This window comes from Suncus etruscus, chromosome 6 (genome assembly GCF_024139225.1).
Source record: "Suncus etruscus isolate mSunEtr1 chromosome 6, mSunEtr1.pri.cur, whole genome shotgun sequence".
Lineage (NCBI taxonomy): Eukaryota > Metazoa > Chordata > Mammalia > Eulipotyphla > Soricidae > Suncus > Suncus etruscus.
This window is the reverse complement of record NC_064853.1, coordinates 69,570,061-69,586,195: the sequence shown is the minus strand read 5'-3', so window position 1 is coordinate 69,586,195 and position 16,135 is coordinate 69,570,061. Positions and strand designations below refer to the sequence as shown.

At 37.7% G+C, this 16,135-nt stretch overlaps 1 protein-coding gene and 1 non-coding gene across 2 annotated transcripts in view; one reads left to right on the top strand and one right to left on the bottom strand.

Annotated features, from left to right (window-relative positions):
- The window catches only part of XRN2 (5'-3' exoribonuclease 2), an 88,285-nt gene that overhangs the window by 28,884 nt on the left and 43,266 nt on the right, over nucleotides 1–16,135 (top strand). Inside the window, exons 10-16 of the mRNA XM_049774328.1 lie at nucleotides 244–318; nucleotides 405–538; nucleotides 626–683; nucleotides 764–871; nucleotides 8,377–8,421; nucleotides 10,188–10,319; nucleotides 15,673–15,791. Of these exons, the coding sequence (XP_049630285.1) occupies nucleotides 244–318; nucleotides 405–538; nucleotides 626–683; nucleotides 764–871; nucleotides 8,377–8,421; nucleotides 10,188–10,319; nucleotides 15,673–15,791 (671 nt within the window). The remainder of the gene's footprint in view (nucleotides 1–243; nucleotides 319–404; nucleotides 539–625; nucleotides 684–763; nucleotides 872–8,376; nucleotides 8,422–10,187; nucleotides 10,320–15,672; nucleotides 15,792–16,135) is intronic.
- Nucleotides 7,120–7,250, bottom strand: LOC126012632 (small nucleolar RNA SNORA51). Its single transcript, XR_007497081.1, has one exon. It is a non-coding gene; the product is annotated as a small nucleolar RNA SNORA51 (small nucleolar RNA).

The window sequence follows — 16,135 nt, the reverse complement described above, 5'->3', positions numbered from 1 at the left end:
TGTTTTGTTTTGTTTTTGGAGGTGACACTTGGCAGTGCTTCTGGCTCTGTGCTCAAAGAGTCGTTGTGCTGGGAATTGAACCATGATTTGCTGTATTCAAGTCAGTCTCCCCAGCCCTGTAAATTAGTTTTTTAATTGAATACATGTGAGGTGAAAATGGGCCTTGCTTTAGAAAAAGCCATAATGCTTGGAAAATTTCTGTCTTCAAGAGTAGCCTTCTCTAATCTTGTCTTATCCTTGCAGCATGATGAGCTTGCAGACAGTCTTCCTTGTTCAGAAGGAGAGTTCATTTTCCTCCGTCTTAATGTTCTTCGTGAGGTATGTAACGGTTGTCATTGACTTGGCGTTCTAAAGCACGGAACCTTTTGATAACTTTAACGTGAGTATTCCTTTTCTGGTTGCAGTATTTAGAAAAAGAACTCACTATGGCCAGCCTGCCATTTACATTTGATGTTGAGAGGAGCATCGATGACTGGGTCTTCATGTGCTTCTTTGTGGGAAATGACTTCCTTCCTCATCTGCCATCCTTAGAGATTAGGTATGTGTGCTTGTATGAGTATGTATCCTGTTTTACCTCTCCAGTACAAACAGTTTCTGATGTGTGCTATTTATTTCCCGGTGGCAGGGAAGGTGCTATTGACCGTTTGGTTAACATTTACAAAAATGTAGTACATAAAACTGGGGTAAGTTCACTCTTGAATAATTAAAAAAAATTAGTATTTGTTTTTATCAGATGATCTTACATTTATTTTATCACTTACAGGGTTACCTTACAGAAAGTGGTTATGTCAATCTGCAAAGAGTACAGATGATCATGTTAGCTGTTGGTGAAGTTGAGGATAGCATTTTTAAAAAGAGAAAGGATGATGAGGTAAAGTGCTTCTCTTGCAGAAGCTAAATTATTCCTGTTCCTATAGGCTATGATGGTACTGTGATCGTATATTTAAACTCTTTGAGTACAATTGTTAGATCATTACAGATTTATCAAACACCACTATAATTATGAGTAGTTGGAGCATGCTCTTTTTTTTTTTTTTCGTTTTTGGGCCACACCCGGTGATGCTCAGGGGTTACTCCTGCCTATATGCTCAGAAATTGCTCCTGGCTTGGGGAACCATGTGGGGCGCCGGGTAATCAAACCGAGGTTCGTCCTTGACTAGCACAGGCAAGGTAGACGCCTATCCCTTGTGCCACCACTCCGGCCCCTGGGCATGCTTTTTTTAAAATTAGTGTTGTGACCACTTTTTTAAAATAAGCTTTGTAAACAGCATGGTTTACAAAGTTGTTTATAATATAGTTTATTTGGGCATTCAGTGTTTCAACATTAATTCCACTACCAGTGTGACCTTCCCTCTACTTGTCCCAGTTTTCCTACAGTCCTCCAGGCCTGCCCCATGGTAGGCACAAAATAATTTTACTTGTTTGTTTTTTTATTTTAAATTATCTTATATTGGTTGTTATGACAAAATGACTAATGGGATGATCAAAAAATAGTTCAAACTATAAAAGGATATTTGTAAAACTTATTATATCTCACAATGGAATTATTAAAGGTCATTGTCTAAGGATTTACTGAGCTGTTTGTTGCTAGTTGAGCCTTCTGTGTTACTGTTTTTATTCATTGAATTTGGTTGACTTTTTTGCTACATTTTGTCTGATTTGCTTTGCTCCTATTGGGCTGTCAGCATTATGGAATTTGGAGGTATCATACACTTGATGAGCTCTAGGATCTGTAAAAGTGGGCCATTTCTCATCTCACACCCCTTCCCAAGTGGCCCCAGAATTTTCAGCCTGAAAACTGGTGTGCCTGGAAGTTTCATCTTGGCACCTTCAAAGATTAGTCATGAAGCAGTAAAATGGGGCTGTGTTATAGCAGCCACTAGTGGGATGTGGTGTTGGACCTGCTGAATGTTATTTTATAAAGGTTATATAATTCTTGTTGTGTAAAACTATCTATTACATTGTTTGAGTTGCAATGTAGTTTTGCTCTTTAGATTTTAGGCTGTACTGGTGGTACTATAAATAGACTATTCACAGTTTTATTTATTCATATTCATAGTTTTGGGGACTGTGTAGTACTTGGATGGAATCTGGGTGTCTGCAAAGCATGCGCTCAGCTCATTGTGTTTTTTTTCCCCCCTCTAATATCTTGTGAGTGAGTATCTTTTTTTCTTTTTCTTTTTCTTTTCTTTTTTTTTTTTTGTTTGTTTTTGGCTCTTACCCAGCAGTGCTCCAAGGGCTACTCCTGGCTCTACACTCAGAAATTGCTCCTGGAAGGCTTGGGGGACCATATGGGATGCTGTTCTTCTGCATGCAAGCATGCAAGGCAAACACCCTACCTCCATGCTATCTCTCCAGCCCTAGTATCTTTTTTTTTTTTTTTTTTAAATGCTGGGATCCAACCCAGTCTTCTATTTGCAAAGCATGCTTCTTACCACTGAGCCACGTCCTGATTCCCCGTCACAATTTTTAAAGTTCAAATCCAAACATTTGGCTAAGCAGTAGGATAGTAAATTTAGGGTTCCAAGACTACAAGGATACCTGGATTGAATAGTTGCTCCCATGTTCTTTCAGAAATACTTATTCATGCTCTGGACCTTAAGCTTTGGAACTTAAATTCTGTAGGAATTCAGAGCTGGATTATTTTAAATAGGGGACAGGGTTATAACTGAGTAAGAAATTTAAACATAAAAGAAGATAGCAAAGCATTTTTTTTAAATGCATGGAAATTATTGCGTAAAATAGGATGAGTGCTTAGGTGAGAAGTCCAGATTTTTTTTTTTCCCCTTTTTTGTTTGGGACCACATCCAACAGTGCTCAGGGGTTACTCAAGGCTCTGCACTTAGGATTCACTCCTAGTGGTGCTTAGACCATATGGGATGCTGGTGCTAGAAACTAGATTGCCCACTAGCACCCTACATGCTATACTCCTGCTTCAGCTCCTTTTTCTTGGGATTTTGGGCGCTTGCTTTATTTGCTGGTACCTTTCACTTACATAATAAGCATTGGCAAGGGCTGCAGTGATAGTACTGTGGCCAGGGCAATTTGCTTTGTAAACACAAACCTGGGTTTGATTCTTCAGCAACCTTTATGGTTCCTGGAATCATCCAGGATTAATTCCTGAACACAGAGCCAGAGTTACACCTAAGCACTGCTGGGTGTGGCCCACCAACAAACCAAAAATGTACAAACACTAGGGATAGAGTTGGGATGGGGAAATAGTAAAAGTGGGGTTTCATTCTGAATTACTAGATTTAAGGAGCTACAAGACACTTAAGAAAAATCCATCAAGGCAAAGTCTTTTCAAGAGATTTGAGACCCATAAAACGATCGTCATACTTTGTCATAAGTGAACTGCCAAGCCGTGGTGACTGGTATGGAGTCAGAGCACCCTCAGAAATATAGTCACAGTCCTAGAGAGAAGGGAGAAAAAAATCCCTAGAGAGAGAAGCTGCTGGGATTGTCTGAGATGATTAAGGTGGCTGATTTAGGAAGCCTAGAGCAGACCTGGTCAAAGAGAGTGAGTAGCAATGGGGAGAAGCAGTGACTAGGTTTGTAGCCTATTCATGAGTAAAGGGAATTCTTTGAGAAATTTTTATTAATAGTCATGACTTTCCTAAGTAAATAATATTAAATATTTCAAAGCATGTTAGTATTAAAACATGTCTGTGTTGATAAGAGTCTCTATTTTCTACAACTTTGTATACTGAGAGATTTCTTCTTTGGACATAATATTTAGCAGTGAATTGACTGAACATTCTGTCCAAAGCTTCTTGGTCATTTGTGATGGTAAAACTTTGTAATGGTTGATTTGAGATAGTTAATAATTACTAGAATATGTTTTTAGCAGTTGCAGTGGCTCTAGTTGATACATAGTATGTGTTGTTTGGTATAAAAATTGCCTGGTTTTAGAATGGTCTTCTATTGTTAAATCAGCAGATTTTGTGTCATGAGGAATTGGTGATAATGATTATTGGAGAGTGATGTATTATATATATCAATAAGTAGAAGTTGAGTTTCTGATTTAAGTTTTATATGACAGGTAGAGATGACATTTTTGGGTTTTGACTTTTTGGTGTCCTTACATCAGATAATTCTTTTAACAGGGTTAAGAAATTAGTGGGGTAATTTATGAATCCTCAGATATTTTATGGGAAAGTATCTGGGTATTTTTTTTCCCTTAAAAGTGTGTCTATACAAAAACCAAAAAGGGGGGGGGTACCTTGGAGAGATAGCACAGTGGTAGGCTGTTTGCCTTGCATGCAGCCAACCCCAGACGAACCCTGGTTTGATTCCTGGCATCCCATATGGTTCCCCGAGCCTGCCAGAAGCTGTTTCTGAGCACAGAGCAAGAATAACCTCTGAGTGCTACCGGGTGTGACCCTAAAACCAAAAAAAAAAAAAAAAAAAAAGTGTCTATGAAGAGGTTTTCAGAGGAATTCACAACATAAAAATCTTAAGATAATGACCATCTTATTTTGTTTATATGTATTTACACCCTTAAAAATATTTAAGGGTTGGAGAGAAAAATAAATCAGTGGACTAAACACATAATTTTCATGTGGGATACCTGAGTTTGGTCTTCATCACCACATGGTTTTGGAAGCATTTAGCCTGAAAGTAACCTCCCAAACAAAGCTAACAAACGAAGTATGTATTTAACTGACAAGCAGAATAGATAATAGAAAGGATGGAGCACGTTATTGTCATAAAAAATGGATCAATGGATCAGTTAGATCAGGTATTTATGCTTTTTAATTTTATGAGCTTTCTGTTGCCTTTTATTTGGTAATTATTCATTTTTACACAAAATTTTCTTACTCACCTTGTGCCAAGTAGTACTTTTTCTGTTACTTATACAGCAACAACAACAACAACAAAATGACAAAAATTTCTTTTTTTAAACTTTATTTTATTAATTGATTAGTTTTGGGGTCACACTTGATGCTGCTCAGGGGCTACTTCTGGCTCTGCACTCAGAAATCTCCCCTGGTAGGCTGGGGGACCATATGGGATGCCAGAAATTGAATTGGGTCTCTCCTGGGTTGGCCACATGCAAGGCAAATGCCCTACTGCTGTGCTATCTCTCTGGCCTCGACAAAAATTTCTGACCTCGTGCAGTTTAGGTTCTGGATGAGATGGGCAATAAGCAAAAATTAAGTAAACTGTATAATGTGATTTGTGTCATGAAGAAACTAAATCAGGCAAGGAAATATCTGGGAAAGTGGAGATGGGTTCATTGCAGTTCCAGAAAAGGTTTGATAAAAGGACTCATGGTAGAGTTTCTTTAAATAAAGAAGTACAGAATGGGAGGAATTTTAACTGCAGATCTTTGATGGTCATTTCCAGAACTCTAGGGCAGGAACATAGCCAAGATGTTCACAAAACAGTAAGGGGTCAGTGTGGCGAAAGTAGAGGAAGTAGAGTGAAGGTAAAATAGGTGAGAAATAAAATGTAGAGAGGTGGTTGGACCCCAGGGGTCTTAATAAGGACTTGAGCTTTCATTCTGCGTTTGTTAGTGGAGAGTTTTGAGTATGAATGACAAGGCTTAACACATATTAAAGATCATTCACGGCCATATTGAAACTAACTACATGTAGGCAAAGATAAACAGGGAGTCCAATTAGGACTCTGTTGCCTAATTTTAGGAGGCACTGTTGCCAGGATTTTAGAGCGCCAGCATGAGATCCATGGAGATAAGAGCTAGTTAGATTCTGTGTTTTGAAGGTAGAACAATGGGATTGACTAATAGATTAATTGCTGTGTATGAAGAAGGAATCACATCAACACTTAACCTAAAACAGTTTGTGCACTTAGAAAATGATCTGAGTAGCAGTGAGGAGCAAGACTGGGAGGTACAAAGATAGGAGGAAGATTCCATTTTGGAAGCACTGAGGGTATTGAGTCGAAGTTGGTCCTGACTGCAGAGTCATCATGTAGCTGTGTTTACAGCCTTTAATCTAGTTGATTGCTCTTGGGTAAAGCAGAAAAGCAGTGATGTCCCAGAGTTGCCCCACCTGAACGCCACCATTTGAGCTGGGAAGTTGAAAAGCTCAGATAAGAGCGAGTGAAGAGAGAGCTGGAAGAATGCAGTGCCTTTGGTGAGGAACATGATTTCAGAAGGAAAGAATTCTGTTTGGATTAAAAATCAGCTAGTGGATTTTTAAATCACTAATGACTTAGATAAAGGAAGTTATATTAGAGAAAGGGGCTAAGATGATGTTTTTTAATCTTGTGGGTTTTTTTTTTTTTTAAGTTGGGGGTAAAGAGGTCACACCTTGCTGTATTGTACTTAGGGGTTATTCCTGATTCCACTCAGGTTATTCCTAGTGGTGCTCTGTGTACCATTTGAGATGCCAAGGATTGAACCCTGGCTGGCAGTATGCAAGGCAAATGCCCTACTCACTATGCTGTTGCTCTCTGGTCCTTTGTGTTTGTTTTTTTTTTGTGTGTTTTTTTTTAATTAATTTATTTATTGGTTTTTGGGTCACACCCAGTGGTGTTCAAGGATTACTCCTGGCTCTCAGAAATCGCTCCTGGCAGGCTTGGGGGACCATGTGGGATGCTGGGAATTGAACCTGGGTTCATCCTGGGTTGGCCATGTGCAAGGCATACACCCTATCACTGTTATCTCTCTGTCCCAATTTTAGCGTAATTGTTGTTTGTTTGGACCTCACAAGTCAGGTAATGCTGGGAATTGAATCTTGGTCAGATTCATGCTAGATATCCTAAACTCAACTCCCAGAACCATATATGGTCCCCCAAGCCCTCTCTGAGTTATTCCTGAGCACAGAGCAAGGAGTAAGCCCTGGACACTACTGGGTGTAACTCAAAGAACAACAACAGAAAAACCCAAAACAAAACAAAAAATTTAATCTCCAAAACAAAAAAGGATAATCTACTAATAGGAAAAAGGTCAAAAAAGGAGAAATGAGAGAAAAAAATAAGGGATTTGAAGGATCCACTTAGGAAGTCTACTTTTGACTGGTAAGAATATTTTCTAGAGTTCTAAAACTTCTGTTTGAAAATGGCTTATCAACGTAAATAAGAAAATACTTCAGCGTGATTATTATATTTTAGAATAGGATAATAGAAATAAGATTAAAATCACTTTTTTTTTTTGGTCCCCCAATTCACAATACAGACCAGGCAAAGGGCCTGGGTTGAGGTGCATATGGTCTGTATTTACTGTCCCTCCTCTTTCTATAGTCAGTATAAAGAACACAACCTGTGGTAAGAATTGGGAGACCTTATCTTTTCTTTTTTTTGATTTTTAAATACACACACACACACACACACACACACACACACACACACACACACACACACACACACACACACACACAAACATAAAAAATCCTTCACCAGTGCAACATTCCCATGACCAATATCCCAAGTGTCCTTCCTCCCCACCCCACACCAGCCTGTACTCTAGACAGGCTTTCTACTTTGTGTTTTGTTTTGTTTGTGTTTTGTCCTTTGTGTTTTGTTTTGTTTTGGTATTATAGAAAGTTCAGGTAGCCAGTCCTGTATTAGCTCCTCTCCTAGAAAAAAAAAAAAGCCCAAATTTCAGAGCTACCTCATTAAGGTCTTATTGCCATTGCAATCCTGATTAAAAGGATAGAGGTTTGGTAAGTGGGATGGTGGTTAGTGAACCATAGACTCTTAAACTGTCTCCAGAAACTTGAGCATGGGAGGAGTGCTTCCGAGAGCAAAGTTGTTTCTGAGTGGTCCAATTTAGTAAACGGAACAAGGTCAACCCCAGTTCTGTTCACACTGTTTTCATTTTCAAAATGAATCCCCAGTGGTGGCCAGATCCTTATCCTGTGAATTAAATTAGTCCAAGTAAGCGCATCCATTTGAATTTTCTTCCTTCCTTTCCTTTTCTAAGGAAAGAAAAGGTTCTCATAGTGCACACTTCTCAATCTTTTTGTACTTGCATGCAACAGAGTTAAGCACAAGCCCATTTTAGTTGATAGTGCACTTTAATTTTGAAAGTTGACTTATTACTAACTATATTCAGGTACAGATGAATAATTTTTTGTTTTCTAATTTCTCTGTATTGAATTGAGCATGTATTCACTCCAAAGTAAAACCAAGTGGTGTTGCCTTGATTCTTTCCTGGGATGATATTTTATAAATATAAAAAGAAATTGAAGACCAGATTGTATTTAAATTTATCTTAGGGTGATCTCTTTGCATCTAAAGTTCTGATGGCAGCACTGTGTATATTTTACTGCCTACGTTTAATTATATATCAGGGTTCCTGGTGTTTTCCTTTAAAACTAAAATTGTTTCCTGAATCATTCCTGTAATATTTAACTCTGACATTTTTGTGTAATTATTTGACAGAATATATGGATTTTATACTTTTAGGACAGTTTTAGAAGACGACAGAAAGAAAAAAGAAAGAGAATGAAGGTGAGTTTTGATTCATAAGATTGGCAGTAGCATCTCTTTATTTGAGCATAAGATGTTTATGACAGTAATTTTAGCTTATCCAGTAGGACTGGTTATAGCTTCCTTTTTATCTTAAGAAAGAATTTTGGTGTTGATTTTAAAGAAATCTTTTCTACACTCTGGGCCTAAAAGGAGCAGGAGGTGGTATTTTACTTAACTTAATTTTTTTGGTTTTGGTTTCACACCTGGCAGTACTTCAGGGTTACTCCTGATTCTGCAATAACAAGTTATTGCTGGCAATGCTTGGGGACTATGTGGGATGTTAAGAGATTGAATCTGTCAGCTACGTGTAAGGCAGACACCCTGTTCTCTGTACTCTCTCTCTCTGACCCCAAGAAGTAGTTTTTAATTCTTTAAAAAAATTTTTTAAAAGCGATCTTATATAGTTTTGTAATTTAAAAATCCCATTTTGAAAAGTTACTATACTTATATATACACATTATTTTGGGGTTAATCATGGCATTTTACATCTTATGATTTCGAGAAGATATCACCACTGACTCCTTTCTAAATTCAGTTCTGTTTTTGTCTGGTATGCAAAAGGTACCATAATCTGGTCAAATTCTTGTGACCCAACTTTTCCTCCTGCTGTGTTTAAACAGACCATATTCCTCCTTACTTAAAAGTCTTCATTAAAGCCTCTGGATGGATTCCTGATTACGTCTTTCTTTCCTATTCCAGATAACCTCACCTTGTTTTTATCCTGGCCCCATTTAATTATCCTTTCTTTGAATTCTGGTGCCTTTTGAGTTTGTGATACTTGTTTCCTTACTTATTTCCTTGTTTATTCCTTTACTTATTCCTTGATTTATTTTTTGCCATTTTATTTTGAATTTTAAACCCATATAGCTTCTTACTGTTTTTAGATTTGAGTAATGTGGGAACTTAGGGAAAATATTTCATCTCTCGCAAATTCAGAATCATTTAGATTAGAAGGGGTAACATTTTATTTTTCTTTTTTAAAAAATAATGCTGTATTCATTAACCAAGGCTTCTACTTAAAGCATGTTAATATCATGGAATAAATTCTAGTGGAAATAGAGTATAGTACATTGAAGGACAAGTAAAAGTTGTATTTTCTAAGTATAATAATTTCTAATTGTTTTGTTTTTTGGGCCACACCCGGTGGTGCTCAGGGGTTACTCCTGGCTCTGCTCAGAAATTGCTCCTGGTAGGCACAGGGACCATATGAGATGCCGGGACTCATACCACTATTGGTCCTGGGTAGTCATTTACAAGGCAAACGTCCTACCACTGTGCTGTCTCTTCGGCCCTTAATTTCTAAATTTAAGTCAATCTCCTCACCTTTTTTCCTGCCAGAGATCAAATTCAGAATCTCAACTCAAAGGAGATGTTAGAGTTCTAGCCCTTTCCTGAATCTTTACATTAATACTAATTATATATTCATATAACTTACTCATCTGCAATAGTATTTTTGTCTGCCTGAAATTGTCTTGAGTGGTTTTTTTTGAGATGAAATAAATAAAATGGATTATTAACCTGAGACTTGTGGATTCTCTGTATCAAAAGAGCACATGTTAATTATGTTTACAATAGTTATTAAATATTAGATACTTATTGCTTATTGTATGCATATCAATAAGTAGACCATACATATTGGTAATCTAAATGTCTAAGTAAATACAGTGATGTCTATATTATTTTTTTCTTGTCATTTTACTGTCTGTGGTTTTATTTTTATTTTTACATTTACTTTCATTTGCTAGAGAGATCAACCAGCTTTCACTCCTGGGGGAATATTAACCCCTCATGCCTTGGGTTCAAGAAATTCACCTGGTTCTCAAGTAGCCAGTAGTCCAAGACATGCAGCCTATGAAATGAGGATGCAGAATAATTCTGTAAGTGTCTTTTATGTAGCTTTCTATCAGATGACTCTTGCATTTGTTTGTAAACTTTGTACCTTAACCTGGAAGTGTGGACTTTTGTATAATACTTGTATAATTTATAATTTTTTAACTTGAGTTTTTTTTCTTAAATGACTAAAGATGTGTAAAGAAAAGAATATTCATGTAAATATACAGTTAAGTACCTGCATTTCTTCTGTTATGTGATTAGACCATAGAGCATTTCCCTTCCCAAAAGGTCAAATGGTGATACTGAAAGCATCATACCGAAAGGGGAATATGCAAAATGTATCATAGCTGAGGCAAGGAAGGAATATACTCCTTCTTGCCAGATAATTGCCTCTTTCCTTCTAATGATCAGTTAAGTGTATGTTGCCGAAATGTATTTTTCAGTCTATTAAATACAGGTAGTTTTCACAACCTAAACTCATTCTCCACTCAGCAGCTGAATACATACATGTTTTAAGGTATCTCTGGCTATCCAGAGTTTGGTTGCTTTCTATTTATAAGCTGCTTTGTCTTATGGAATTCTCCTTGTTTGAATTTTGAAATCAAAACTGCTCATACAAATCCACTTGGCCAGCAAAACCGAATTCTCTTTAGTAGCTATTTGTTAGAATAGTTCAGTGCATTATCATACAATAACAGAGGCAAAGAACTAGATCATGGACTATCACTTAAAAGATGGCAGATTGTCAAAGCTATGACTTAATTTTTTTGTTTTGGGCCACAGGGCTTATTTCTATCTTTGCATTGGGGAATCACTACTAGTGGTGCTGCTCAGGGGACCATATGGGTGCCCAGTATCAAACAAGGAGTGGCTGTTTGCAAGGCAAGCGCTCTACCCACTGTAATGTTGCTCTGGCCCCAGCAATTGCTTTGCTTGAGATTAGTGGTATGAGAGAAAATAGAGGGAGGGGGAATACTATATAAGATTTAAAACCCCCCCCTCCCATTTTTGCTTACCAGGTAATGCTTACAAGGTCACTTTACTATCTGGAGGACAATAACATGTATATTCATTTGGAAAAGGAGAAAATTCCTTTTATCCTTCTGGGTTTTTCATGAATGATGATAGAATAACAAGATTAGAGAATGGTGAGAACCCCAAATTAAGTTTCTATGAATAGAAAGCCCACATAGACTTGAGGGATCTGAGGCAGAAAGGTAAAGAGTTATATATGGTATTCTAGCTAGATAATGGGAATAGAGGCTTAGAACTTCGTGGGGAGGAGAGCAGGGTAATGTCCATGATGAAAAAGACTGCTATGTTATAAACATAGGCTATGCATGACAGTTCTTTCTAGTAATGACCCTTCTGTGTGTCACTCCTCAGTTTAGATTCTTTGAGGCATTTGAGTGAATGGTTGCTGCTTTTGATCCTGCAGCACCTCAGTCCTGCAGTTGATTTCACCTTAGAGTAATCTGCTTGAAAAAATGGCTTATTTTGCTAGAAGAGTTAGGATCTCAGATTTAGAATGTTAGAGCAATTAATTCTATTCTCTAGGTGCTGCAGCCTGAAATTCTTTTGTGTATATGTTGTTCTCATTATTTTTGTTTTGTTTTTATATTTTGTCTCATTTTTTTGGTTTTCATTACACCATTAACAGTGGTATTTGGAAGGCCAGATGAAGGAACTTATTAATATGAGAGACACAAGTAAATAGAAAAGGTGATGAACACCATTTGAGTATGGTAGCTATAATCTTCACAGAGAAAATTGATTAGTTTCCTTAAATACCATGTTAATGTCAGAATGCCTATTTTCTCAAAAAAATTTTTTTATTATAACAGTGATTTACCAAATTGTTCATAATACAGTCATGTCAGCATTAAATGTTCAGAAACTAGTCCCACCACCAGTGTGACTCTCCCTTCATCAGTGCTCCAGTTTCCCACCTATTACCCTAGCTCGCCCCTTGTAGTCACAAACACATTTACTTCATGTTTTTGTTACAACACAAAGTTAAATGGAATTACCAAAACTTAGGTCGAGTCAATTTGAAATAATTGTTATAGCTCTTCATATTACTAAAGTCAATCATTCATGGGGCTATGGTTGGTACTAGTGATTCTTCTGTGTTACTGTTCAGGCTCACTGAGTTTGGGAGAGTTCTGTGAAACTTTCCCATCAAATTTTTGTGATAATACTGGACAGATAGATACTACTATGAAATTTTGAGGTGCATAGTACTGGACCCTGAGGTCACAGGGTTCATTCTATAGGCCTGAAACAAAGTTGGTGGTATGGCAGTTTGATAAGATTAAATCGTGGAACTGGGTTATTTCTGTCAGAGGGTATCCAGTGTAGTCCTGGCTGCTGCTTTCAGACAGGAAGGGCACTCTGTCCCTAGCCCTTCTGACAATGTCCCAGAGAGATCAGCCCTGACCAGACTCCCATCATCTTTTCTGGAGCTTAGAGGAGGAGCTGGACTTTTTTTCCTGCCCAGAAGATGGCAGGTTTGGGCAGAAGCTCCTGTGAGTAAGAGATGGAAGATGGGGTGTCTTAGCCTGCCTACATTCCACCTGAGAAAGTTTAGCTACTCTTACTGAGTTCAGTCCCAGAGCTGAACCATTTCTGTTGAAGGATGTTGGGTGTCAGAGTGCCTATTTTTTCATCTCAGAGACAATAAGTTTAAACTTTTTCAGCTATGATTGCATTGAGAAAGGTTCAAATATTACATTCAGTATGTATCTACTGATGAAAAATAATGTCTACCAAGGGAGTAGGAGTGGGAAGATTGTTGATTAGGTTGCTTATTTGATCCTGTCAAAATCTCTTGACAAAATTATTTCTGTGGGTAGCTTTGCCTACAGGGATATCTGTGGCCAGTTTTAATTTGGTAAATTGTCTATACGAACAGTTTTACACACAGAAATTTGGAAGAATTGGTATGACTGGCACGTTTAGGAATGAATGCTTATCTTAGAAAAAGAGCAGAGGAGAATTTAATTTAGCACTAGGAGTAAGCAATTCTATTTTCTTTTATTTTTCCCTCTTACCCTTGACTGCACATGATCTTCATTATCTAAAGATATAGTTTATGGAGCTAGGGAGTTAATTCAGAGAACTGAAGCCCTTAGTTTGGTCCCATGTTATATGCTGTCCACCTCATGAGGATTCATGGGGCTGTGGTTGGTGCTAGTGATCCTTCTGTGTTATTGTTCAGGCTCACTAAGCTTGGGAGATTTCTGTGTAACTTTCCCATCAAATTTCCTGTGATAAAACTGGGCTGATACTACTATGAAATTATAGCTGTTGTGGCCCTTGGGGACACCCAGCAGTGTTAAACCTGGGGAGTGCCACTTTACTGTGCTTGAGCACTGAACTATTTGACCTACACAGCTGAGCCTGATGTGCCCTCTGTACCCCTAAGGTGCTTCCCCCATCCACCTCATCCCCAATGAAGACATTTTTTTATATATTTTATTTTTTTTTATCAATTTAGGAATTTTTCTTTCTGTGAAACATAACTATTTAAGAGGATTTATATGATATTACCCTCATGATTCAAATGAATTCGTGTGAGTCTCTGAAAAATAATAGTGATGATTATTAAATGGTTAACATTTATGTTCCAGCCAAACAGCATGCTGTGGTTGATATTTCACACATGTTTTTGCTTCGTTCTTTTAATAACCAGCAAAGGGCTACAATAGTATGATCTCCATTTGAAGTTGAAGCTGACAGGAATTAAATGAATTTCCCAAGGTTGTATAACTATAGATTCAATTTGGTGTCTCAAGACTCAGGTCTGCCTGGGGCCAGGGAAATAGTTCATTGGGCTGGTTCAGGCTGTGGTACTGCATGGTTGTGCCCTGGTTGTGATAGCCCTTTCCTAGTGGCTGTTCTCCAGCACTGCCATTGGGGAAGTAGGTCCCTAGGTTCATTTTTTAATGATATTTAAAAATGTACATCTTAATTTCCAATTAGTAAAGTCTTCCCAATTTTTTCACAATATTGACCATAATTATTATAATATGTATTTTTTTTTCTTTTGTTTTTTGTTTCTTTTTGGTCATACCCGGCAGTGCTCAAGGGTTCCTCCTGGCTCTACACTCAGAAATTGCTCCTGGCAGGCTCAGGACTGTATGGGATGCCGGGATTTGAACCACCGTCCTTCTGCCTACAAGGCAAACGCTTTACCCCTAGGCCAGTGGTCGGCAAGCTGCAGCTCATGAGGCACATGCGGCTCTTTACACTTTTTAATGCGGCTCTTCTGTGCGCTGGGCGGCAGCTCCAGAAGTCAGGACTCTGTTCCTAGCCTTTGTCAGTGCACGCCCTGTGTGGCTCTCAAAATAAATCTCAATCATGGTTTTGGCGAGATTTGGCTCAGTTGAAAGAAAAGGTTGCCCACCACTGCAGTCTATGCTCTCTCTCTGGCCCCCATAATATGTATTTTTTAATAAAAAATTGTTAGCTGTCACTTTCCTTACCATGAGCAATCTTTTTGCAAAGGTTTTAATTATTGTATTAAAATAGCATACTAAGCATTCAATTTAAAGTTTTTTTTAATTTATTTGAAATTAATTCAGTATACTCATAAGGAGGAAAATATTAACATGGGAAGTCATTTGATATAAAAGTAAAGTTGCATTTTTTGTTTTAAATACAAGTCTACATACACACATGCGCGCACCCACACATCACAACCAAGGGCTATTCAAATTTTGATGACAATTTATTTACGGGCCCCTGAGCAATAATACTTCTTAGGTAGGGTGTTTGCCTTGTATGCGGGTGACCTGGATTTGATCTCTAGCATCCTATAATGGTCCCTTGAGCACAACTGGGAGTGATTCCTGAGTAAAAGAGTAACCTTGGGCATTCCTGGATGTGGCCAAAATAAAATAAGCAAACAAAATAAAACCAATATTTATTTACTATTGATTTATAGTGCTGTATAAATATGGGGAGTGTAGCTCTCTGTGTGTAAAAGCCACTCCCACCATTGAAGTTCTAACTCGCTACAATTTCAGTTTTAAAAACTATCAGGCCTCCTACCATGTTCATTGAGTTAGGCATAAAGGAAGGTAATACTCAATTTAAGTAGTATCCAGATCTTTAGATAACTAATAAAATCTATAATCTCTCTAAGATGACTGATACTTTGTATATTGAACTTTTGAGAATTATAAATAGCTGGCAGAACCTCAGACTATTGCTTTCCAGTGTGGTTATTGTAAATCCAACACTGCCATTTTCAATCAGCTAGTATTGTTAACTATAATAGCCTTATTTTAAAATGTATTATTACCATGAAGAATGTTGGTCATAGCAGTTAGTTGCATTTTCTCATATGAAATTAATAACTAAATTCTTCTACAATGTCATAATTTTCTGCAGAGTCCTTCAGTGTCTCCTAACACAAGTTTCACTTCTGACGGCTCTCCGTCTCCACTAAGAGGAATTAAACGAAAGGCAGAAGACAGTGACAGTGAACCTGAGCCAGAGGATAATGTCAGGTGAAGCCATTTTTTAGTAGTGCTTTGTTAGCAAATTGCTGAAATAGATGCGGCCTAATTAATGTTATTTAGCTTAGAACAGCAGTGCCTTCAGATGCTTGCCTGTGATCTTTTTATCCACCAGTAATTAATGTGGAGAGTTAGAACAGTCAGTAAATTCCAGTGAGATGTATAAGCTATAGCTGTTAAATCTAAGTATCCAGATTAGTATGCGCACAGGTTTTTGTCCTCCAAGCCACTTTTCCCTCTGAGACCAGGCACTAGATAGGCTAGATATGAGGTGTTTAGCTCTGATTATGTGATCTGAATTTTACTGTTTCGAGATTAAATTTTCAAGCAGCTTA